A 25925-nucleotide genomic window follows, 5' to 3' on the forward strand; every position below is an offset into this window, starting at 1 on the left:
AGGATCGCTCCCCAACCCGTGAGGGAAGCATCCGTCGTTAGCAGTTTGCGACGACAAGGAGCTCCCAACACTGGGCCCTGGGACAGGAACCAAGGTTTCTTCCACATAACCAGGGCACGTAAGAATCGCCGCGTGACCTTGATTGTGCGAAATGGGTTGCCCCTCGGGGAAAACCCCCTGGTCCTGAGCCACCACTGCAGGGGCCTCATGTGCAGCAGTCCAAAAGGTATCACGTTGGAAGCTGCTGCCATGAGACCCAACAGTCTCTGGAACTGTTTGACAGTGAGTAGCTGGCCTAGCTTTACACTTTTCACAGCTGTAAGGATGGACTCTATACGTGGCGGTGACAGGCGCGCCTGCATCGACACTGAGTCCCAAACCACGCCTAAAAAAGTGGTCCTCTGGAGTGGAGAAAGCACACTCTTCTTGGCGTTCAGCCGTAACCCCAGCTCTTTCATGTGGGCGAGAACAACATCTCGATGTTGAACCGCCAACTGATGCGACTGAGCTAAAATCAACCAATCGTCGATGTAGTTCATGATGCGAATACCCTGGAGGCGCAGCGGCGCCAGAGCTGCATCCATGCATTTGGTGAAAGTGCGGGGTGATAAAGCTAGGCCGAATGGAAGAACACGATATTGGTATGCTTTGCCCCCGAAAGCAAACCTCAGGAACTTCCAATGACACGGACGGATGGAAATATGGAAATATGCGTCCTTGAGATCTATCGTGACAAACCAGTCCTCGGACCTGATCTGTGGCACGATCTGTCTCAATGTTAACATTTTGAACTTGAGCTGCATGACTGAATCGTTCAGAACTCGAAGATCTAAAATGGGACGCAATCCCCCGTCCTTTTTCGGAACAATGAAGTACCGGCTGTAAAACCCGGTTTCCCTGTCGGAGGGAGGTACATATTCTATGGCCCCTTTCTCTAACAGAGTGTTCACTTCCTGTTCCATGACCAGAACCTGCTCGGGGCCCACCACTGTGGGCAGGACCCCCATAAACCGAGGTGGGCGTTTTTTGAATTGTATCTGATACCCTTTTTCCACGGTCTGCAGGACCCAACGAGAAACATTTGACAGTAGCTTCCACGCTGTCAAAGATTCTACTAGAGGTACCAGCCTCTCGAGACTGGTTTCTGGATTTTGTTGTTGTTGAGCAGTCAATTCGTCGCCCTGTAACGGCGCACCGGCAGGGAACGATCGAACAGACTGCTCTAACACCCTCCTCGGAGGGGGCGGGCATCCCGAGGCCACTACGTTTCCGGGTGGTCCTTGAGATATGTGCTCGCCGGAGACCGCTGCGCCCTGTAACACCGGAGGCGGCAGGGTTAGCAGAACGGTCCCCTGAGGGTACCGAAGAGAGACGGGCACCGTAAAAAGAGGTGTTAACCGCTCTGCTTCGGGGGGGACTACCCTCATTAGTCCTGAGCCCTCGGACGTCAGGATTTCTTCCCAGCAGCCTTCTTGGCGGTAATAACGGTCCGCAGATCCGCTTTACCCCTCGAGGACTGCTGGGTTTGAGCGCGCCCTCCGTGTCCCCGAGATTTTTGTGGGGGAGCACGGGAGGACACGCTCTGTTTCTGAGTGGCACGGTGCTCAGCGCTCTTTCTAGAGGAGTGAGGCTGCTCCCGCTCAGCAGCCTCATAGAAAGAACGGCGGGGGAGAAGTTTCTGGAGAGCAGCAGCTTGCTTAGCGGCTTCTTGTGATTTTGCTACCGCAACACTAACTGCATCACCAAACAGACCAACAGTGGAGACCGGAGCATCTAAGAGAACATGCTTTTCTTTATCCTTGATATCACTTAGATTGAGCCACAGATGCCTCTCAGTGGCCACCAGGGCTGCCATAGACCGCCCGATAGATTTAGCGGTCTCCTTGGTGGCCCTGAGAGACAAATCTGTGGCTCTGCGAAGTTCGGCCACAGTGTCAGGTCCAATTCCCCCGCCCTCCTCCAAATCCCCCAATAATTCAGCCTGATAGGCTTGTAAAATGGACATCGTATGCAGACACGCTGCAGCTTGACCAGCGGCTGCATACGACTTATGAACCAGGGAAGATGTTACTTTAACTGGCTTAGAGGGAAGTGTAGGAGCTTTCAGAGAAGATGCCGTTGCTGGAGAGAGATAGCCCGCAAGCGTCTCTTCCACCTTCGGCATCTCCCCATAACCATACTCTTTATATTTAGATATTGAGGAGTAGTGAGATGTTTGTGGTGTATAAACTCTGTGAGACACTGGTTTCGCCCACGATCTCGACACCTCGGTGTGGAGATCGGGGAAAAACGGCAGGCTCCTGCGCTGGGGCTGCGCACGAGATGGCAGGAAGCGTTCGTCGAGCTTACTTTTCGAACGAACGTCCTGCCTATCTTCTGGCCACTCAATAGACAGTCTGTCAACAGCTCTAGTAATGACATCGAGCAGTTCCTCAAACGCATGAGACTGAGGTGGCGAATCCTCAGACTCAGCTTCAATACTCACAACATCCAACTCCTCAGAGCTGGATAGTTGCAGTACTGGTACCTCTATCGGGGGGGAAGAAACCGCAGCGCGTGCTTCCACACCCTGATGAGAGGCACTGGATCTGTCAGAAGGAGGCTGAGATAAGGCAGAGCCCGTCTCAACATCCACTGACAGATCCATTTGCGAACCCCAGGTCTGAGATCGCCGCCGAGCCTCAGCCGCGGCGGGACCCGAGCCCTGGGGAACGTGGTCGGGATTGAACCGAGCCAAGCGGGATCGGAGCGTACGCAATGGAAGCGCACAGCAATGCACACAGTCACCACCCTCGAGTGCTGACTGGGCATGCTCCTCTCCCAAACAAACAACACAAAGAGTGTGAGTATCACCTCCCGTAATATAACGCGGGCAAGGATGAACACACACTCTAAACTGCTGCTTGCTCGCCATACTGAATATATATATATATATATAGACAGACAACACCAAATAACAAGGACAGATTTCAACACAGAGCGCGACTGAAGACTCAGAAAGCTTTCGTTTTCTGTTTCAGGCCGGCTTTTATAGCTTCCTGGTACGTGACGTCACCCGCCTCTGACGTTCCGCCACACCATTGGACTGATTTTACATGTGCTTCAAGACGTCATCACGCAAAGCGTTCCCCATAGCGTCATTCTCGACGCAACGCGAGTTACCTTGAAAGGGAACAGGATTTGTCAAAAAAAATCTCACAAAGGGATTTTCACAGAGAGACAAGGTGAGACTATAACATCATGTATGAGTATTCTTACACATGCTGTACATCCATCACTCATCTTTATATCATATGATCACTTTCAACTCAAACTGAGCAACGGATCTGTTGGATCTTACCAGACTTTTCTTTATCCAGGGATGTTTCTCTTTCAGGGTCAGGTGACGTTGTTTCTGTAAATACACAACCATCTTTATCTTTATATCATATGATCACTTTCAACTCAAACTGAGCAATGGATCTGCTGGATCTTACCAGACTTTCCTTCATCCTGGGATGTCGTTGTTTCTGAAAATACACAACCATAGAGTGTTTTGGTTAAGCCAAATAGAGAAACAGGATTTGTCAAAAAAAATCTCACAAAGGGATTTTCACAGAGAGACAAGGTGAGACTATAACATCATGTATGAGTATTCTTACACATGCTGTACATCCATCACTCATCTTTATATCATATGATCACTTTCAACTCAAACTGAGCAACGGATCTGTTGGATCTTACCAGACTTTTCTTTATCCAGGGATGTTTCTCTTTCAGGGTCAGGTGACGTTGTTTCTGTAAATACACAACCATCTTTATCTTTATATCATATGATCACTTTCAACTCAAACTGAGCAATGGATCTGCTGGATCTTACCAGACTTTCCTTCATCCTGGGATGTCGTTGTTTCTGAAAATACACAACCATAGAGTGTTTTGGTTAAACCAAATAGAGAAACAGGATCTGTCAAAAAAAATCTCACAAAGGGATTTTCACAGAGAGACAAGGTGAGACTATAACATCATGTATGAGTATTCTTACACATGCTGTACATCCATCACTCATCTTTATATCATATGATCACTTTCAACTCAAACTGAGCAACGGATCTGTTGGATCTTACCAGACTTTTCTTTATCCAGGGATGTTTCTCTTTCAGGGTCAGGTGACGTTGTTTCTGTAAATACACAACCATCTTTATCTTTATATCATATGATCACTTTCAACTCAAACTGAGCAATGGATCTGCTGGATCTTACCAGACTTTCCTTCATCCTGGGATGTCGTTGTTTCTGAAAATACACAATCATAGAGCGCTAATGGTCAAATTTATTAGAGGAACAAATTCAGTCATCATTTACTCAGATCATCTGTGGAACACAAATCTGATTGTTTGAAGAATATTTTCTGTACATTGAAAGCAGACAGGAACTAGTCAAGCTCCCAAAAGGACAAAAAAAGCCATAAAAGTGCCCACATGACGTGTCAAGTCACATTTATTTATATAGGTGTAGCACACGTTTGAATTATCAGCAGTAATAAAGTAGCTTTTTACTTTATTATTATAATACGAATAATATTTGAATCCTGTCAGAAGAACTAGGGATCGCTATGGAGACGGCGGGTTAGCATAAGAAGTAACAGACAGAAACAAGATTAATTTAGAAATATAATTGTTTCAATTTGATTTGGAAGAAAAGTAGAAAGTCAATAAAATAAAAGAAATTACAGAAACACAATAAACAATAAAACTGACTGTGCAAATTTCCACCTCGAGTGCACTCTTGTCGGTGTTTTCAAATATGTACCCACATAGTCAGTTCAACATTCAGGAAAAATAAATAAAAAAAATAGAAAGATATCACAAAAGAGTATAATCTCTCTCTCAAAGGGATTTCAAGTGTCTCTCATGAAAAGTTAAATGTCTCTCAATTCTGGGTGATAGTTGACCATACACCCTCAAGAAGAAAAGAAAAAAAAAAGAAACAGTTCTTTAAGTCGAATTTGTCATGCTTCAATGAGTTTCAGTGGAAACTCAAGGAAAGGATATCGAGCCTCCTCTCCACCACGCGATGTCTCCTTTTCTACAACTGGGTTGGCTCGCCATCAAACTCGCAGTCTACAGGATGTTACAGGAGGTCGTGCAGATCTTCACGAATCAAGAAGGAAGAAAGAAAAGAAAAAAAAAGAAAAAAACAAAGGAGAGAAAAAAAACCTGGCCTGATCACAGACCAGAACATTCATTAAGTACATTTCAAAATAAGTTCCACATCTAAGATCTAGATTAACATCTAATACACAATTAAAATTTCTTCATGAACTAATATAATCACATTCGTTTACCTCTAAATCACTAGTTCTCTTTCATACAGACACGTAGCCAACAATGGTGACGCTGAACTCTGAAATGAACAAATAATAACCATGCGGTTCACTATGACCGCTCAAACTTAAGTAATTACATACTAGTACATACAAATATCTTTTTCTTCACAGAACTGCTTAACTAATGTACCTTTATGATCGATTTTATTCTTTTTGCTCTCACTCGGGCGCACCTCGTGTGTGATCGTAAAATGGCGTCGATGAACTGCAATGTGCAATGGCCATGCGCTCACTCAGGCGCACCACGTGCGTGATCGTTAAATGGCGTCAGTGAACTGCAATGTACAATGACCATGCGGTTCACTTTAGACATTTGTTACCACTCGGATCAAAATACAATTTTTAAAGAAAATAATCAGGCCACAGCAACTAATTTAATGTTTAGTAGCAGTAATTCTATCCTATTATGAAGTATGTCTTTTATTATCATTAATTATGTGATACTGACTCACCAATAATAATTTATTCCTCTATTCAGTCGGCTTCTTGTTCAGAATGCATCAAATTAACTATATCTCAACTTCTCAATACTTTTTTCGAAGATTTTTAACCTCAGATACATAAAATGGATCGCAACGATGGGATTGCGTCTGCTCTTCTCAATCAAGCTCGTCTCTTCTGTCATCGCGCATGCTCGTCGACACTCATGACGTTAATGACAAGAGAGCTCTCATTGGTTGATCGCTGAGAATTTATTTTAGAATATATTCACATATTTTACTTAATATTCTTAATCTTAATAATCTCTTATCGACTTTTATTAAGGGAAAATCATATAACTAAATTGTGTAAATTAAATATTAACTTTATTTAACCTGTGTTACATTCTCCCCTCCTAAATTCATGCAAGTCCCTTTGCATGTTCTGCTCGGCTGACTGGTGACCACACCGTGTAAACCATTAGGCAGCAAGGGAAGGACATTCAGAGTTTCATCTCCACCAAGAGATTTAACAAAAGCCGAATTCAGACCTTGGAACAAAGATTGGACCACATATATTAATGGGTTTCCTGGCTGAAAATAAGTAAGTCGCTCTGGTTCTCCTCTCTGTCTAACGGAACGCCTCGGTAAGGTGTCTATCTCATCTTCTGATTGTTGTTCGGCTTTTTCACAAACATCTGAACTTTCAACAACACTGGTTACTTCAATTTCATCAACAGAACTGCCCGTTACGGCTTCGACTTGGCCCTGACCAGGTAAATTACTCTGTCTAAGGGTGCCGGAAACATTAAGAGGTAAGTGCTCATCGAGTGTGTCGACAGGTAAGTATTCACCAGGTTTATCAACTGGTAAGGCTTCAATAAGTAAATTATTACTCTGGTCGCCCTGCAAGGTGTCGCCGATAGGGAAAGTTTGTTCGGCCGAGTTATCAGTAGAATCAGCGTTCACTGTCTCTCTTTCCGTACAGATATCATGAACTGTAGAGAAATGTGCTGTCTCTATACTTGGAGTATGGCTGTACTCGCAATACGAATTTCCTTCTTCGGAATCAGAGAGACAAGTGTCATCAATTAACGGAACCTTAGGATTCTGTCGTGTTCGAGGTTTCGAGATGGATTCGTTTAGAGTGGGTGGTTCAACTTCGGAAGACGGTAAAAACCCACACGGGAGCAACATATCTCTGTGAAGAGTACGCAGAGGACCGTCCTTTCTCTCTGGACGAACAGTATAAACTGGCAATTCAGCTGCCTGACTCACCACAACATACACCTCAGACTCCCACTTGTCTGCTAACTTATGCTTCCCGCGTAGCCTAACGTTCTTCACCAACACTCGATCACCAATCTCCAAAGAGCAATGAGTTACAGATTTGTCAAACCTAGCTTTGTTTCTTTCTGCACTTTTTGACATACCACGTGACGCAAGCGAATAACTTTCTTTCAGATTGTTTTTTAGATGACTGACATACTCCGAATGAGACTGTCGTGGACCATCTTGATACGGCAACCCAAAAGCAAGGTCAACGGGTAACCTGGGTTGACGTCCAAACATCAATTCATAGGGAGTGAACCCAGTGACCTCATGTTTCGTGCAGTTGTACGCATGAGCTAAAGGTTTTACGAAATCTCTCCAACGAACCTTGTCTTTTTCTTCTAAGGTACCCAACATACTGAGCAGGGTCCTATTAAAACGTTCGACAGGATTTCCCCTGGGATGATAAGGGGTTGTTCGGGTTTTCTTAATACCTGCCACCTCACAAAGCTCTTTGATGGTGCGCGATTCAAAATCCCGGCCCTGATCGCTATGAAGACGCTCGGGGAACCCATAGTGTACAACAAAATTTTCCCAAAGACATTTCGCTACCGTTCTTGCCTTTTGGTTGGGTGTGGGGACTGCCACAGCATATTTGGTAAAGAAGTCAGTGATTACCAAGATGTCTCTCGTATTACTTTTGTCTGGCTCTAATGAGAGAAAATCCATACAGACCAACTCTAAAGGTCTTGTGGCTTGGATATTAACTAACGGTGCAGCTTTTTGAGGCAATGATTTCCTCCTCACACAACGACCGCATGTCCTGATCTTTTGTTCTACCTCCGCAGCCATCTTCGGCCAGTAGAACCGAGACCTTACCAAGTCTAGAGTTCTCTCCACCCCCATATGACCCATACTGTCATGCAAACTGGTCAATACAGAGGGCCTCAGTTTCTCAGGTAGCACAAGTTGATAAGTAACTAATTCCTCTACCTGCCGTTTCCGGTAAAGCACCCCACTTTTTAACTCAAGACGGTTCCACTCTCTTAGAAAAAAAAGAAGATCTGGGAGTTCCCTCCTGACTGTTGGTGGAGGCTTTTCTCCCGACTCTAGGCAAGATACTACTTCCCGAATGACTGGATCTGCCCTTTGCTCATCACAAAGGTTCCCTGACAGGTAAGATACGACAGGTAACCCCTCAAAATCACCTTCTTGTTCGTAACTATCAGGTACAGCATCAGGGTAAAGTGCAAGAGATTCAACAAACGCAGCACCACACCCAACGTCCGTTGGCTGTCTGACCAGATGCTTCTCACATATAGCCTGAACTACGTCGCTTGCGGTGTCACAAGAATCTGCAGCTTCCGTGAGATGATTCTGCATAAACTGTTGAATTCGTTCGTACTCTTTTTGAGATAAAGGATTTTCAGGCAACTGCTCCTGTGGTCGCCTTGATAGACCATCAGCATCAGCATTTAGCTTGCCTGCTCTGTACTGTAACTTAAAAGAAAAAGTGGAAAGGGCAGCAAGCCACCGGTAGCTAGTCGCATCTAGTCTCGCCGTGGTTAGAACATACGTTAGAGGGTTGCTGTCGGTAATGACGGTGAATTGGCTACCATACAGATAGTCTCTAAACTTTTCAGTTACTGCCCATTTAAGGGCAAGAAACTCAAGCTTGTGCGCCGGGTAATTGGACTCACTGCGGGACAACCCTCTACTTGCATATGCAATGACTCGCATCCTCCCTTCCTGTTCCTGATACAAGGCTGCTCCTAAACCCTTGGTGCTGGCATCTGTATGTAGGAAATAGGTAAGTTTAGGGTTTGCAAAGCCCAACACAGGCGCAGTAGTTAGTTTGTCGATAACAGACCGAAACGCTTCCTCACAAAGCGGCGTCCAACGGTTTCCGAACGACTCTTTAGGGTTATGGTATGGACCCTTACTCTCACTCCGCTTACCACTTTTCCTAGTCGGCGGATACCCTACAGTCAAGTCGGTGAGTGGTTTCACAACCCTAGAATAATCTTTAATAAATCGGCGGTAATACCCCGAAAAGCCCAAAAACGATCTTAACTCTTTAAGGTTTGTGGGACTCGGCCAGGTTTTTAAGGTTTGCACTTTCTCTGGATCGGTCTCTACTCCACGCTCTGACACTATGTGCCCTAAATAACGTACAGACGTCTGAAAAAACTTGCACTTTTCAGGGGCGAGCTTTAGCCCATACTCTCTGAGCCGAGAAAGAACTTTTAACAGCCGTCTTTCATGCTCTTCCAAAGTTTCAGAAAATATGATCAGATCGTCCAGGAAGACAAGTACTTCCCTGAGATTGATATCCTCCATACACTTCTCCATCAATCTCTGAAAAGTACTTGGGGCGTTAGTGACCCCCTGAGGCATGCGATTAAACTCCCAAAACCCCAGGGGGCAGACAAAGGCGGTTTTAGGTTTGTCTGCCTCTTCCACCTCTATCTGGTAATACCCAGATTTCAAGTCGAGAACGGAAAACCATTTTGATCCAGTTAAAGCGGAAAACGTCTCCTCGAGATTGGGTAATGCATATGCGTCTTTAACTGTTTGAAGATTTAACTTCCTATAGTCTATGCACAACCGTACATCTCCATTTTTCTTCCGCACCACTACAATAGGCGAAGAAAAAGACGACTCAGACTCTCGTATAACGTTACTTGCAAGAAGATCGCGCAGATGTTTGCGGACAGCTTCCAGATCTTGTGGATGAATCGGTCGCGCCCTATGTTTAAAGGGAGTTTCATCGTGCAGTTGTATACGATGTTTCACCTTTTGCGTATGCCCAAAATCTAAATCGTGTTGACTGAAAACATCAGGCATTTCTCTGAGTTTTTCTGAAATCCGGTCCCGCCATTCTTGTGGCAATGGGGACTCACCGAAATTCAAGGCGAAATTAGAATCCTGAGTAGGTAAGTGCTTACTAACAGGGGAAACACTCGGCTGGGGGAGCACGGACTCAACTGCATGCAGCTCTGCTATTATGCATCTTGGGGGAATGGCTATATCGTGCTCGGTTTCGTTTTTTAGTACCACAGGTAACCAGACAGACTGACTAGAAGGAGTAAGTAAGCAGCGCTTCACAAACACACCACCAGGTAAAGAGGAATCAGACGGGTGTTCTACCACTACACACTTATCTATCCCACCGGGTACCGCAAGAGAGCCTTTCACCACGACAGTTTGACCAGCGGACATGACCTCCGGTATGTTGCCTCTTAATCTCACCTGACTCAGAACGCCACTCATGTTCTGCTTTCGCCTCGTTTCAAGAGTTTTCAAAACCACTCTATACCCAAATAGAGATGGCTGGTGCTTCGGGGATACTGCCACTAACTGCTGCTCATAGAGGATGTCGAGAGTGTTTGTACCTATTAAGATCAAAGGCTGAGTGTGAGACTTTACATCTGGAACGACTAGAGCTACCGTGGCCACTTCAATAGTCGCACCCAAAAACTCCTCAGGGAAAGTGATGTCTACCTTTACGTAACCTTCGTACGGAACGGAAAACCCATTGGCACCTTCTACTTCCAAAATATCGTCAAGAGGGTTAATCGGGTGCTCTGAGAGGTGTCGTTCATAAAAAGACTTAGGCACAGTTGTGACCTGCGATCCAGTGTCGAGTAGACAATGACATTTCTTACCAGCTATGCTGACTTCGGCAACACATCTAGCACCAACTAAGCCCTTAGGTAGGTTTGCACTCTGCTTCCTAGGAGCTTGGCATTTCTTGAAGACACGATTTACAATGGGACCACTCAATTTAAGCTCAGTTCCTGTATGTCCCGCGACAGGAACTGCCTCTAGTTTAAATCTACGCTAGTGGAGGGATTCTGTGACTCCCACTGTAACTGTTTCTCCCTTAACAGCCTACGTTTAGTAGCGACAAGCTCGGGGTTTGGCTCAGAACTACAGGACGATGCAATGTGGCCATCCTCACCACATGTGAAACAGTACCACGGCCTAGGTCTATCAGTTGGCTTCTTATTGACCGGAACTACACTCGCAGCAGCCCCTGACTTCCTTTGGTCAGGTGGTGCAGGCCTTTTGACTACCTCTCGCGACGGAGTTCTCTTTGGATGTTTTGGTCGGACTGCAAGATTAGCTAACTGACTCTGCAACTTGACAATCTGCTTCTTTAACTCGCGCGTTTCAGTTTCAAGAGGACTCACTCTAGGAGCTTCATCTTGTTCTAACTCAGCAGAAATCCACGCTTTCTGAGAGTGCATAAACGCTCTCTGCTTAGAAGACCCAAGGTGTTGCTTCATTCGAGTTGCTTTCGCAGTATGTCTATCCTCCTCTGTACGAAGCACAAGGAGAAGCTGTGCAAAGGAAGGAGGATTGTTTCGCTTTTGCTCTAGTCGTAGTTCGGCGATCAAGTCATTATCCCAGCAGCCCCTGCAAAACTGCTTTAGGAGATGCCTATCTGCCTCTGCTGGGACAATACCATCTCTTTTGACGGTTGCACTTAAAGCTGACTGTAACCTGTACAGATAAGTAGATGGCCTTTCACCTGCATCCTGCAACGTGTTCATGAATTTCGCTAACAATTCGTCCCCGTCCTCCACAGCCCCGAAAGCGGAGTCCAACAGCTGGAGGTAAGCGGAAGGAGGAGATTCGGGATTCAGATGCTTTATAACATCCGCCGCAGGCGGCAAAAGACTGTCTAGTATTCGCCTAGACGCATGCAAATCGGACAAAGAGGGATCTTTCAAAATGAATTCGACACTAGAACGCCAAATGTCGTAATCTACCTCGTTTCCAGGCCTAGGGCATTTTCCTGAAAACACTCTGAGCCTGGGCTGTATCTGCCCTTGAGCAACCACTTCACTGCTCCGCACAACATGCTCAACTACTAGCCTTTGGACCTCGGGTGGGTTGAGAAATTTGGACGACGTGTGAAGGGTCGGTTCAATCAGATTGATAGGAGTAGGTTGGGACGGTACGTCATCTATCTGACTCGGTGGATTACGAATTGTGTCGAAGTTCCCATTAGGAGATGCCCAATATGGTTTCTCACAGGTGTCTTCACCAGTACTACCAGAAACAGCAGGCTCTGGTGGGAGGTCAGCACTCATTTGCGACAGCATTTCACTCAGTATAGACTCAAAGTTGTTTCCGCTCAGTTCTGCTATTTCTTTTAATCTGTCCAGGTAGGATTTTGTTATGCTACTACCAAGTTGCTGTGTAAACACACTGGCTAATGCTCTCACATCGCACTTAACACCTGGTTCGCTTGACAGCTGGTGAGTATACGGCAATTTTGGTCCGAGTGATTGCAACGCTTGATTACTGTTGTACTCAACGATTACGTTTTGGTAGAACTCGGATTCTTTGTCATCGATGCGCACGGTTTTGGCAAATGACCCGTATCGTTTCAGAGCATCAAACAATTCGTCATCGCTCTCAGTGTCTGTTAAACCACTGACTATTACGGAGTTTGGGATAATAATCCCTTCAGCTTCAATAATCTCCATTATCGTCGCTTGCTTAAATTGTGTAAATTAAATATTAACTTTATTTAACCTGTGTTACATAGGCTAGTGCTTTATACAATCTCGACTGTTTTTTAAATTAGCTTCACACTTATAAACAGGAAAATAACAGTGTTAATGTTGCAAAGTTCTTCAGTTATAAAAACAAAAACAATTTCAGTATTCCAGTATCCCAAATATACTGTGTGAAGATATAAAGATATAAATATACTGCCGAGTGTGAAGCGGCTGGGATGAGAATCAGCGCCTCCAAATCTGAGGCCATGGTTCTCAGTCGGAAAAGGGTGGCTTGCCCACTTAAGGTTGGAGGAGAGTTCCTGCCTCAAGTGGAGGAGTTCAAGTATCTTGGGGTCTTGTTCACGAGTGAGGGAAGGATGGAATGGGAGATTGACAGACGGATCAGTGCAGCTTCTGCATGTAATGCAGTAATGCAGTCGATGTACCGGTCTGTCGTGGTGAAGAAAGAGCTGAGCCGCAAGGCGAAGCTCTCGATTTACCGGTCAATCTACGTTCCTACTCTCACCTATGGTCATGAGCTGTGGGTCATGACCGAAAGGACAAGATCCCGGACACAGGCGGCCGGAATGAGCTTTCTCCGCAGGGTGGCTGGGCGATCCCTTAGAGATAGGGTGAGAAGCTCGGTCACTCGGGAAGAGCTCAGAGTAGAGCCGCTGCTCCTCCACATCGAGAGGGGCCAGCTGAGGTGGCTCGGGCATCTTTTCCGGATGTCTCCTGGTCGCCTTCCCGGGAAGGTGTTCCGGGTATGTCCCACCAGGAAGGTGTTCCGGGTATGTCCCACCGGGAGGAGGCCCCGGGGAAGACCTAGGACGCGCTGGAGAGACTATGTCTCCTGGCTGGCCTGGGAACGCCTCGGTGTCCCCCCGGAAGAGCTGGAGGAAGTGTCTAGGGAGAGGGAGGTCTGGGCATCCCTGCTTAGACTGCTGCCCCCGTGACCCGGCCCCGGATAAGCGGAAGAAGATGGATGGATGGATGGACAGTATCCCAAATATTGGTTTTACGCCAGTTATTTCTATTTTTTCTATTTCTGTTAAGTAGAAAATATCAGTTTACATTTCTAAACATAAATTTTGCCATTAATTGTAATAATCCAGTGAGATTTTTGTGTACAGGAGGAGTCTGACAACAGCCGGTCTGATCCACACAGAGATCTGATCTCACCATCATCCAGTCCACCTGGGATTACATGAAGAAACAGAAAAGCTCACACTGTTCCCTTTCAGTCGGGTAACGTTCGACTTAGTCGATCGTACCGACTGATAGGGATCACGCCAGGGAGCCAGATGTCTTCGATATAGTATACAAATCAAGCCAAATGAGCTTTGGCACCTGTGTCCGGCGGCAGCTACATCCGACTCTGGAGAACCGTGTTTCCCCTCACAGGCTCTGGAGTCGTTGTCTGCTTTGTCAGACGCGGCTTATGGAACCTGTGGGCAAGCTGCCGCCTCTATGCATGCCTTGGCCTTGTTACAGCTTTTTCAGGCTAAAACACTCCAGGACGTGCAAAAGGGTAGGCCAGACTGTCAGCTCATGGGTGAGCTCTGTAAGGCAACCGACTTGGCTCTTCGGAGCACAAGTGTGGCAACCTGCGCGATTGGTCTGGCAATGTCCACTCTGGTGGTTCAGCAGCCACCAGAGTGGACGGTGGGTGGAGTGGACTACACGCATTCATTGGCTCGGTCTGATTGATATGGAGGATGCGGACAAGGTTCGGATCCTGGACTCCCCAATTTCCCAGACGGGGTTGTTCGGCGACGCTACAGTGGGTGGTGCCCAACAGCCTTCTGTAGCTCAGTCGCAGGTGGAGGAAGCCCGACACACCCTGCTGTGACGGCCTCCTGAGCCTCTAACCCCGTCTCCGCTAGCAGTCACTCCACCAGCACATCGCCGAGGGCGCCCCCCTAAGGCAGCTCAGCCTGTTAGGCCCCCGCCACAGCTCGGGCCTCAGCATAGAGCTAGCCGTAGGCAGGCTGCCCAGCCTGTGTCAGATCTTGCCAGTCCAGGAGGCAAGGGTAAACATCCCTGATACAGGCCACCCAGGGTTGGGGACGAAAGTTTCTCTGGTGGTTGTTGTTCCACCATTGTCTCTCCGGAGTACAGTGGTTTCCGAATCGCCAAAGGGACAGAAATTCTCAACCCTGGGTTTCAAGAGGTTCAGATTATCAGGCACCCCAGATCAGTCTGGCCTGCCTCAATCCCCTCTTGTGTCGCCAGTTGGCAGACGAGTTTGGTTCAAGGACCCAAGTTTGCCTCCTCCCGTACTCAATGCAACCAAGTGGAGGCAGGTTCGTGTTATACGTACACAGACCCCCCTCCGGACTGCCTTAGGGCCCTCCGGGTTGGGTCCCTGCCCTCCACTTCGCTGCCCTCCTCCTGGTACGTCAGTGGTGCCACGAGCCCCCCGGTACGGTTTCTGCAAGCCTGGAAAGACCTCTGCAGACCGTCCAGCTGGCTTCTGAGCACCATTGCACGCGGCTACACGATTCAGTTCCACCGGCACCCACCCAGATTCGCTGGCGTTCGGTCCACGGTTGTGAAGAGCAGATCTGCCCCAATCTTGCGTGCGCAAATTGCTGGCGAAGGATGCAATAGAATCGGTGTCTGTAGCCAACATGAAGCAAGGGCTTTACAGCCCTTACTTCATTGTGCCAAAGAAAGGAGGTGGATTAAGACCAATCTTGAACCTACGCATCTTGAATCGGGCCCTTTACAAGCTACCGTTCAAGATTATAGTACTCAAGGACATATGCAGATGTGTCCGTCCAGGAGATTGGTTTGCAGCGGTAGACCTGAAGGGCGCGTACTTTCATGTCTCCATCCTGCCGCGACACAGGCCATTCCCGAGGTTCACATTCAAGGGTCGGACGTATCAGTACAAAGTCCTACCCTTTGGACTGTCTCTGTCCCCCCGCGTCTTTACGAAGCTCGCAGAGGCGGTCATTTCTCCCTTGAAAGAACAGGGTGTTCGTGTCCTCAACTACCTTGACGACTGGCTGATACTGGCTCAGTCGTGGGAACAGTTGTGCGAACACAGAGACTTGCTGCTCCAGCATATCAGTCTATTGGGTCTTCAGGTCAACTGGGAAAAGAGCAAGCTCACCCCCGGGCAGAGCATCTCTTTTCTCGGTATGGAGTTGGACTCGGTCAAACAGACGGCACGTATAATGGAGGATCGTGCCCAGTCGATGCTGAACTGCTTGGATACGTTCAAGAGCAGGAAGGTGGTTCCACTGAAATACTTTCAGAGGCTCCTGGGGCATATGGCTTCCGCAGCGGCAGTCACACCGCTGGGGTTGTTACATATGAGACCACTTCAGCATTGGCTTCTTGGCCGGGTCCCATGGAGGGTGTGGAAAGACGTCAGGTTCCCGGTTGCGATTTCTTGAACTTGCCGAAAAAACCTTCCAACCTTGGTCAGACGCTGTGTTTCTCCGGTCCGGTGTGTCCATGATACAAGCGTGGTGGTGTTCACAGATGCCTCCAAGACAGGTTGGGGGGCCACACACGACGGGTATGCAGTAGCAGGACACTGGACAGGTCCTCAGCTGCATTGACATATCAATTGCCTCGAGTTGTTAGCGGTACTACTTGCTTTGAGACACCTCAAAACGTCGCTGCTCGACATGCATGTACTGGTCAGATCGGACAATACCACGACCGTGTCGTACATCAACAAGCAAGGTGGTGCACGTTCACGTCATCTGACACAACTCGCCCGTCTCCTCCTTTGGTGGAGTCAGAAGCATCTGAGGTCGCTTCGTGACATTCATATTCCAGGTCTGCTCAATCGTGCTGTCGGTTCAGCTGACCCCAGTCGGTTCAGCTGATCTGGGATTGTTTCGGGGCCGCACAGGTAGACCTGTTTGCCTCTCCAGAAACAACCCACTGTCAGTTATCTTCTCTCTCAGGGGCAGGGCACCATTTGGCACCCATGTCCAGACCTGTGGAGACTCCAGGTCTGGTCCCTGGACGGAAAATGGAGGTTCTGAGGGGTCTACCACAAGCTGTCGTAGACACTATCACCTCTGCTAGAGCCCCCTCCACGAGACTGGCTTATGCATCGAGGTGGAACCTGTTCGTCGATTGGTGTTCTTCTCACGGAGAAAACCCCAGAGTTTGTTCGGTCGGATCGGTGCCACCCTCATAGTGTATGTTGCTTCTATTGCCACAAATCACGATGCAGTTGGTGAGAAATCCCTGGGGAAGCACGATCTGATCGTCAGGTTCCTTAAGGGAGCAAGGAGGTTGAACCCTCCTTGCATCTCTTCCATACCCTCTTGGGACCTATCTCTGGTGTTAACAGCACTTCAGAGACCTCCCTTTGAGCCCACGCGGACAGTGGAGTTAAAAATTCTGCTTGCACTGGCTTCTATCAAGAGGGTAGGGGACCTGCAAGCTTTCTCGGTAGACGAATCGGTGCCTGGAATTCGGGCCGGCTGACTCTCAGGTGACACTGAGACCTCGGCCCGGATATGTGCCGAAAGTTCCCACTACTCCCTTTCGAGATCAAGTGGTGAACTTGCAAGCGCTGCCCCTGGAGGAGGCAGACTCAACCGTAGCTTTTCTCTGTCCAATCCGCGCCTTACGGACTTTTCTGGACCGAACGCAAAGCTTTAGAACCTCAGATCAGCTTTTCATCTGTTTCGGAGGCCTGCAGAAAGGTAAGGCAGTCTCTAAGCAAAGGCTGGCCCACTGGATAGTGGATGCCAACATCTGGGCGTATGATACCCAAGGTGTACCTTGTCCCCCAGGGTTGCATGCCCACTCCAAGGAAATGACGACTGGCTGATACTGGAAGGAAACATCTAAATGTGTCTGGTGTCGGGACATCTGCTAACAGTTTATCACTACAAAGGTATTTCAGAATTCTTTTTACCCTTGAGCGAAGACAAAAAAAGGATGTTGCAATGATTATACGAGGGCCGTAAAGCAGCTTTATAAAGACAATAGAGTCAGTATTCAGCTCAATTCAGTTCAGTGTTGATTCATTTCAACAACGTGAATGTTCAAATATATGATTAATTGCAAATTTGTATCCGATGATATCAAGTATGTGCCAAGACATCTTTTCAGTGCATATAATGATTTAAATTCAGATCTGATCAAGAATCAGAAAAAAAAAAAAAAAAAGTGTCTGAAATGACAGTAAGGTGAGCGTTATTTCTGCACATCTGTACACAGAAATGCTTTCTCTGTGAACTTACTAAACTAAGAAAAACTAAAACACAAGTTTTACTATGGTTTTGGTAGATTCCTGTTCTCTGTGGTTTTCATGTTCATCAGGCTGAATCAGCAGACTTTACCACAGCATGTTGCTTTAAAGGGACAGTTCACCCAAAAATGAACACGCTGTAAGAAAAAAAACTACAGAGAACCAGAAATGGTGCTTTAATTTTCAGCCATGACCTTGTTCATTAAGTTTACAGACATTTCCTTTAACCTTAGAACATTAATATGGAAAATTATTTATTAACAGTAAATTTGGTCCATATTTTTACACTGTACAATCTAATGTAAGTCTAATGCTGGGTACACACCAAAAGATAATCGGGCTGATTTTGGGCCGATTTCCCCCCTTCTGACAAACCTAGCTATGTCCTGATTATCTTGATGGTTCTACAGATTATCTTATCAGATTTTCCCTTGGCGTGAGGTGTGTTAAGAGTGTCCGAACCTGATCGGAAGAACATCGGAGCCGCCCCGATCGCGAATCCAAACACTATCATCTCAGTTTTTTCCTGCATATCGTCCGCCGTGCTTATTCTGAAGTCTCGCGAGATTTTGCGAGATTTCCTGTGTTCACAGTCGAGACTCTGGTTGAAAATCTGTTTGTGTGTGTTGTGTTGTCTTTGTCACATCATGGCACACCACACACTATAGGAGCAAAACGGTTAAATTAGGATTTTTTGTCCTCATGTTTGTGGTCTATCACATTTTGAAAATCTTATAAGATGTAAAAATCTTTTGGTGTGTACCCAGCATTACTTAAAAAAGCATGCAAACCGATCCAAAAAAAATCCAAGTAAAATAAGAATAGTATGTTGTACTGACAAATGCTTTAGTATAGTTCACTTACACAATTGTTCTAGTAACTAAAAGAACTGAGAGTACTTTACTTTTCATTCATTCATTCATTCATTACTTTTTCATTTACTTTAGGTTTACTCTTGACTTAGTATAGCTACCAATGCTTTTACCATGGTTGTGTTTTGCATGCTGAATGTTGAAGTCTGTGTGTGACTCAAGCATGATCTATACAGAACAAAAATATATGGGAATATACTTCAGAATATAATGTGATGAATTACATAATACATTTACATACATGGGGAACTAGTGCTTATATTTTTCAATATACTGCAATATATAAATACATATAAAGCACAAAAACAGCATTACATGTAATAATCAAAAAGTTTTATCCTTTATTGTGTACATGTTTTGCACAGTCATATTCCCATATAAATGTGAATGTATGTTCACTGTTCGCACACACACATATAAACACACATTCATGGAATAAGTTACAGCAGATTTCTAGTTCCCAGCATGCTTTGCTTCTGACTGTTAAAGGTGAGTATGTTAAAATTAAGAGTTATTTAATGTTTTTAAATAATGTTTTGCTCAATATTAATATAGGGGGAGATTTGTTAGTGTTTAATTTTCTATTATTTTGGAATTTAAAAAGTTTTCTGGTATGTCTGAGTTTTTTCTTGGTCACCATTGTGCTGAAAGATGTTTTACCTTGAGTCACATGTAGATGAACTTCAGTGAATACGAACGACCCAGAAGTCTCCTCTGCGCACCAGTATTTCCCAGAATCCTCTTCTGTCAGATTGCTGATGTCCACAGTAAAGACTCCAGCTGAGGTTTTGTCCGTCAGAGAGAATCGGCCGTTTGTTCTCATATTGGATGAAACACGAACTCCGTCTCGGACACAGATGTTGGGCTGATCTCCTCTGCAGAAAAGCCTCTGTGTTTGAGTCCTGACGTTCTTACAGCTGATGGACACCGATCCTCCGACAGACGCTTCATGAGTGAAGAGCGCTGGAGAGAACAAACACATGAGGATGATGACAGAAAACATTGAGATGATCCCCAGAAAACACTCTCACCATCTTTCAGGACGATCATGAGCTCAATGGGAAGGTTAAACGCTCCTTCCACTGCACACCAGTATATCCCAGCATCCTCTGCTCTCAGGTCACTCAAGGTCACAGTGAAGAGATTGAGTTCAGTGTCATCCTTTACTGAAATCTTTGGTTTATTAACATGGGCTTCATCGGATTGAATGATATGTTGAGCATCTTTAGTGAAACACTTTCCTTTACAAAGATACTTTATTTCTGTTGAATGGTTTTCATCATAAGGGCATTTGATCTCAGATGAATCTCCTTCACGTCCGACCACTGGAGGCACTAATAGTCAAAGAAAAGGAGAAGTATTGATATGCTGTAATATATGCATATGGTATTTGATTTATGGTCACTGTACGTACTAGTTAAAGTGAGTTGATGTTGATTGGTGAGCGAGACAGAAGTCAGATGTGTGTCTCTGGTTTCGGCTCCACACCAGTAAACTCCAGCATCTCTCACGCTCACATTACTGATGCTCACTGTGAAAACTCCTGCTGGACCGGCAGAAAACTCAAAGCGTTTCTTCTCTGATGAACTGATGCTTTCACAGATCTTCTCCTTGTTCTCTTTGCAGATGTGTGTGAAGGTCTCGTCGTGTTTCTCGGGGAAATTGCAGGTGAGTTTCACACTTTCACCAATAATAGCAGATGCTTTGCTTAATGCAGGAAAATGATCAACTATACACAAAAACAATGAAAAATATACAATATATAAAAAGCTATCTTTCTTATAAGTCTCTAAAATGAAGGTCCTCCCAGAAGCTCTTTACCTTGATTTACTGTCAGTTTAATCTCAGTGAACAGATCATCATCAGTGATATTCACTCCACATCTGTACGTCGCTTCATTAGCCGCGGTTAAATCACTGATGAAAACCTTCAAACGTCCTTCACTGGAATCATCATACATGTGCACTTTATCATGACGAACCCACTGATTCTGTTCTTCAACGAAGATCTTCTTCTGTGGTGGATCTTTCTGGATAAACTTCTTGTTTCCTTTGAATTTTTGTGGAAATTTACACGTGATGAAGACTGATTTACTGGAGTAGGCCTGAACCTGGACAGAAGTGATTTTACCTGCAAAACAAGATTTATTTCTTAATTTATTACATTATTAAAAGTCAGGAGGGATTTACATTCCTTATTTAGAGCTGTAAGGATTCTTTAATTAAAATAAACTAAACTCACTAGAAACATTCAGCTGAATCTCTTTAATGAAGGTTATGTGAGTAATTGATGTTTCTGAAGGTCGATGATCTGATCCGTCTCTCTCCACTCCACATAAATAATCTCCACCGTCCGCTGCAGAAATATCTCTAATGGTCACATTAAAATGATCTTCATGACTGTCAGACAGACTGAACTTCTCCTCAGATGATTGTGATGATCGTGAACTGTTCAGAACATGAACAGGATCCTCGTTCAGTCTGTAGAAAACTTTGGTGTGTGTTTTAAACTTCTCATCATATTCACAGCGGAAAGTGATCGTCTTTTGTCCAAGATACCCGTCCAGGATAACAGACGTCCCACAACGAGACTCTGAAAATGATTTCAACAAAACCTTGAGACATGAACTTAAATCTAAAATATTATTAGTGTTATTAAAGGTGCACTAGGGAACTTTGGCCTCTCTATCGCCATCTCTGTGTGAAACATACAATGTCATGTTCTCTGTAGTGTTTTTTTTAAATGTGTATTGTGGTTGTTTTTAGCAGTGTTGGGAACGTTACTGGGGAAAAAAGTAATTAGTTATAGTTACTCACTACTTGTTCCAAAAAGTAACTGAGTTAGTAACTGAATTACTCTATAATAAAAGTAACTCGTTACCAGGGAAAGTAACTATTTGCGTTACTGTTAAAAAAAAAAGTTGCTATATGTCAAAGAATTTGGAAACACTTTGCAGTTTGAATGTCCTGTATAAACAAAATTACTGAGTATGTTTTTATCTTTTCACTGTTCGATCGCATGCCTCACACACACGCGCGCACGCACACAAATGTAAACACTTTGCGACTTTTCGATCGCGCCCGCGCCTCTCCCTCTCCCTCTCCCTCTCTCTCTCTCTCTCACAAACACACACACACACACAACACATTCCAATCTTTACATCGCAGCCTGCTCCAGAGCCATGTTCAGAGCTAATGTTCAGAGCTATACAAAGAACTCGCGCATCTAACAGTAGTTCCGCATTACATTAATTAATTTGCACGCAAGTTTTATTTATTTTTATTCCGTGTAAATGTAGGCTATGCACCGAACCGTGACGCCCGTACCGTTTCGGTTCAATACAAATGTACCGTTCCACCCCAAGTTCTTGCCTTTGTTTGACCTCAATGAATTTAAAGTAGTATATCTCCACCTTGAAAATGCCAACTTTTCATCGGATTGCTCCTGACTCGCCATCTCTGCTGCTTCATCGAATCTCTGTTTAGCTTGTGTGTGTGTGTGTGTGTTTCGCGTGTGCTGGCATGTGTGTAAAAACACTGACTCTGATTGGCTACCATGAAACACATGACTCTGCCTTAGCCAATCATAATCGCTTACCTCGTTATTAACCCACCTCCTCACTAGCTGTGCGAGCCAGGGGTGCGTTCGGATTACACAGTTTATCAGAGAATGTCTAATAGAGTTTATTCAATCAATGCATAGTAACGCACCGCATTTAACGTCCAGTAATGTTAACGGCGTTGTAACGACGGGAAAAGTAATTAGTTAGATTACCCCGTTACTGAAAAAATAACGTTGTTACCTAACGCCGTTCTTTTAAATGGCGTTATTCCAAACACTGGTTTTTAGGTATATTTATAGTTGCCTGAGATCAGAGCAGTGACATCCTACATCAAGACATACTGACAGAAAAACGCACATCTGAAAATGTAATCTGAACAGGGAAGTTACATATATATTTTTTTCTTTTTATAGAAGTAACATGAACATGCTAAGAAGAATGACATACAACATAAAACTGGCATTTTCCCTGCATAATCCGACCTGACAGCTCGAACTATGGATTATTATTATAATCTGACCGTTTTGAATCATTGTAAGACATGGAAACTGTTTTACATTTTTTCAGTAATTCATTTTTACTCAAAATCTTCCATACTGCACCTTAATACTATAATAAATAATTGCTGTAGGAAGTTATAAAGTGTCACACGTACCTTTCTTCTCCACTAACTTAACATTATGACTCCATGTCTGATTGTTTCCACATGTATATTCCCCATCATCCTCTCTGTTGAGGTTCCTGATAAACACTGTGAAGAATCTGCTGTTTTCATCATCATACAGAGCGAATCTCCCGATATAAACCCATCGACTCTGAACATCAGTACTGATGCCCATCTTACAGCGCCTGTCTCTGCAGAAATACTTCACTTTATGTTGATCATCAGTCTTTCTCTCGTTCTTGTACATGCACTTGAACATTAAACTCCCTCCAGTGCATCCAAACACACTGAAACAAAGTACTTGACCTGCCAAACACAAGTTCATTTGCTCTGGGTTATTATATATCATCAATCTGGATAATATAGTATATTATTTGACTCTGACTGAGCAGTGAAGAACTGACCTGAGATCAGGCAGAGGGTGATGAAGATGAAGATGATGATGGCAGCTTTCATTCCAGATTGACTTCAGTCTCAGATATCCAGAGAAAAACCAGATCCGATCCCAATCCAGTGAAAGCAAGAACTGATCAAATGTGTTCCTTGAATGCGATGTAAGTCACTATCATTAGAAGTACACAGATCCTCCGTCAGTCTTTCTCACGTTTCTTCTTCCCTATAATGGTTCCACCCAGATCTGCACTGTTAACAGGGCGGAGAGTGTTGAGATATGTGAAATGTAGGGTGACCATATTCTAGTTTTCAGATAACAGGACGGGGGTGTGGTTGATGGACGGGGGTGTGGTTGATGGGCGGGGCGTGATTTTTGGGGAGGCGTGGTTAAGGGGTGGGGGCGTGGTTTGGGGGAGAATGCATCAAAAAATACTTGACAAATGCATTCACAACCTTGCAACTATGTTATACTTTAAGACATAAAGTAATACATCCTTTCCATTCAATGTTTGGCCCGCAACAATAGAATACTATATATAAAAAAAGTTTAGCTTTTAACACCTTTTACATGACACTATTTCTTTTCATGGCCATAGGTTAAAAATCTACTACTAAAATAAATAAATAAATCTACTATACTATTTCAGTAAAAAAAAACTATTTCAATCCTTTTCAATCCAATTTGTTCTCTTAGCCTATACTTTCTTTATGTGGGCTTCAAGGTTGCTAGCACCTTTATTTGACACTGACACATACGTGCCAGCTTTGCAGTTCATGCATTCTGCTTTACACGGATCCCGACCGAAACGAAAACACGGGAATTTTCTCTGTAAATCATCTGTGAATTTACATTTGGGCTTTTTTTTTTTTTTACGCTGTTAGCTACTTACATCTTACCTCGCACTTGACCGTAAACTGAAGCGTCTGAAGCGTCTCGCTGCTAAAATTCTGTGAACGTAAAGTCTGCCTACTTTGATTTGATTGGTCATTTCAAATATTCTGACATTGACAAGCAGTGACAGACCAATGAGGCTGCGATGAACACACACACACACACACACAGGCCTCTGTATTCTGACGATTCTGAGTCTGACGTGCTCTCTGCTTGCCGCTGCGGATTGAGGAACGCGCTGATTATAACAAGAGGGGGTGAAGCCAAAGCCGGTTTCATATGTTTTGTGTGCAAAGGCAAGCGTGTATTTAAAGTACACACTTAATGGCCCACTGAAAAATAATGAAAACCAGGACATTTTCATTGCTTTTTAAAAAACAGACAGGACAGCCAGGACAGGACGTGAAAACAGGACATGTCCTGGGAAAACAGGACGTTTGGTCACCCTATGAAATGTATATGTGTGAAAGACAAGCAGAGAAACACTGCTGATGTGAAAAAAAACATTGCTGATGTGCATCTCGAGACAAAACAATGACAGTGACATATTTTAAGATATGCCAGTGCAAGTTTAATTTAAAACAGGCATTTTAGTCTGGGACTAGGCTTAAGCCTTGTCTTAAGAATGGGAGAAAGTGTCATTTGCATGTAATTTATTACGATCTATTTGTGGATCCCACATAATTTCACTTCTGCTTTCAGAGGAAATAAAAATCACCCACATCTTCTTGTAAACATTTTCTCTTGATACACATTGAGGGTTTAAGGCCATTGCAGAAGCATTTCTGATGTTTATGATTGTGTTTGCTCATGTCTCATTCATGTCTATTTTTTTTTTAAATATAGATAAACTTATGTCCCTTTCACGCATATCCACTCTATTTTGTGAGGCAATAAGCTATTTTATAGTTGTTATACGCAAATGGTTAAAAGAACAACAAAGTGCAGTAAATGGTAAAACTAGTCACGCTGTGTTAACAAGATAAAATGCCATGATATCGCATACAGTTTGCAATATCAAGTAGCATAACAGACAGATTTTGTAGAGCTAGAATAACTGGAAGCACATGAGACCGAAGCCTATTCAAGTTAGAAATGGCTATTCTGCTCTTATGTTAAAATAATGTGTATAAAACCATAGATATGCAGACGTAGATGACACATTCGACCGCTCCAGACATGTCGCGCACCCGCCATCTTAGAACGGTCAACGCGTCGACACTCACAGTAAGAATCAGTGATGCTACAACATTGCAAAAACACCCAAGATTTAAACTCTCGAAGAAATGGGATAACATTTCACACGTGAGAATATGTTGGTTTGTGTTTGTATATGTATTAACTTAATATTACAGGGGTTTAAAGGGTAACTTAACCCTAAACCAACTTTTTTTAGATAATGATCTGTAAGAATGGGGCTTTATTAGTGCTGTTCATTGATTCGAGTAACTTTTTTGACAATGAGTGCTGCCCTCTTCAGGTTGAACGGTGGCTACTGCAGTTGAATTTTCCTATTGGATGTTTGCGGTACTGCGTGACGTAAGCAGGTTCCAGCTCACTACACCCTTGGTACGAGCTTATATACTTATATCTGTAAAGACTGCCTTTGAAGAGAATGCAGCAAAATATCTAACTGGCTTGACTAGGTGATGTAATGGTATAGCTACAGGAAATGTTAATGCTAATTTAAAAAAATATCATTAGATGTCATGCATGGCTTATTTGATGGTATTA

At 44.5% G+C, this 25925-nt stretch overlaps 1 protein-coding gene across 1 annotated transcript in view; it reads right to left on the minus strand.

Moving 5' to 3' along the window:
- LOC311077569 (polymeric immunoglobulin receptor-like) overlaps window positions 1–23564 on the minus strand; it is a 37851-nt gene extending 14287 nt beyond the window's left edge. The window contains exons 1-13 of the mRNA XM_084106098.1: window positions 23311–23564; window positions 22898–23212; window positions 20922–21272; window positions 20502–20810; window positions 20095–20409; window positions 19712–20014; window positions 19341–19643; window positions 4243–4275; window positions 4107–4160; window positions 3860–3892; window positions 3724–3777; window positions 3477–3509; window positions 3341–3394 (exon numbers count right to left, since the gene is read on the minus strand). Coding sequence (XP_083962224.1) covers window positions 3341–3394; window positions 3477–3509; window positions 3724–3777; window positions 3860–3892; window positions 4107–4160; window positions 4243–4275; window positions 19341–19643; window positions 19712–20014; window positions 20095–20409; window positions 20502–20810; window positions 20922–21272; window positions 22898–23212; window positions 23311–23362 — 2209 coding nt within the window. The 5' untranslated portion in view covers window positions 23363–23564. The remainder of the gene's footprint in view (window positions 1–3340; window positions 3395–3476; window positions 3510–3723; window positions 3778–3859; window positions 3893–4106; window positions 4161–4242; window positions 4276–19340; window positions 19644–19711; window positions 20015–20094; window positions 20410–20501; window positions 20811–20921; window positions 21273–22897; window positions 23213–23310) is intronic.
- Window positions 23565–25925: the final 2361 nt, after the last annotated feature.

This window comes from Abramis brama (genome assembly GCF_963993115.1).
Source record: "Abramis brama genome assembly, chromosome: 2".
NCBI lineage: Eukaryota > Metazoa > Chordata > Actinopteri > Cypriniformes > Leuciscidae > Abramis > Abramis brama.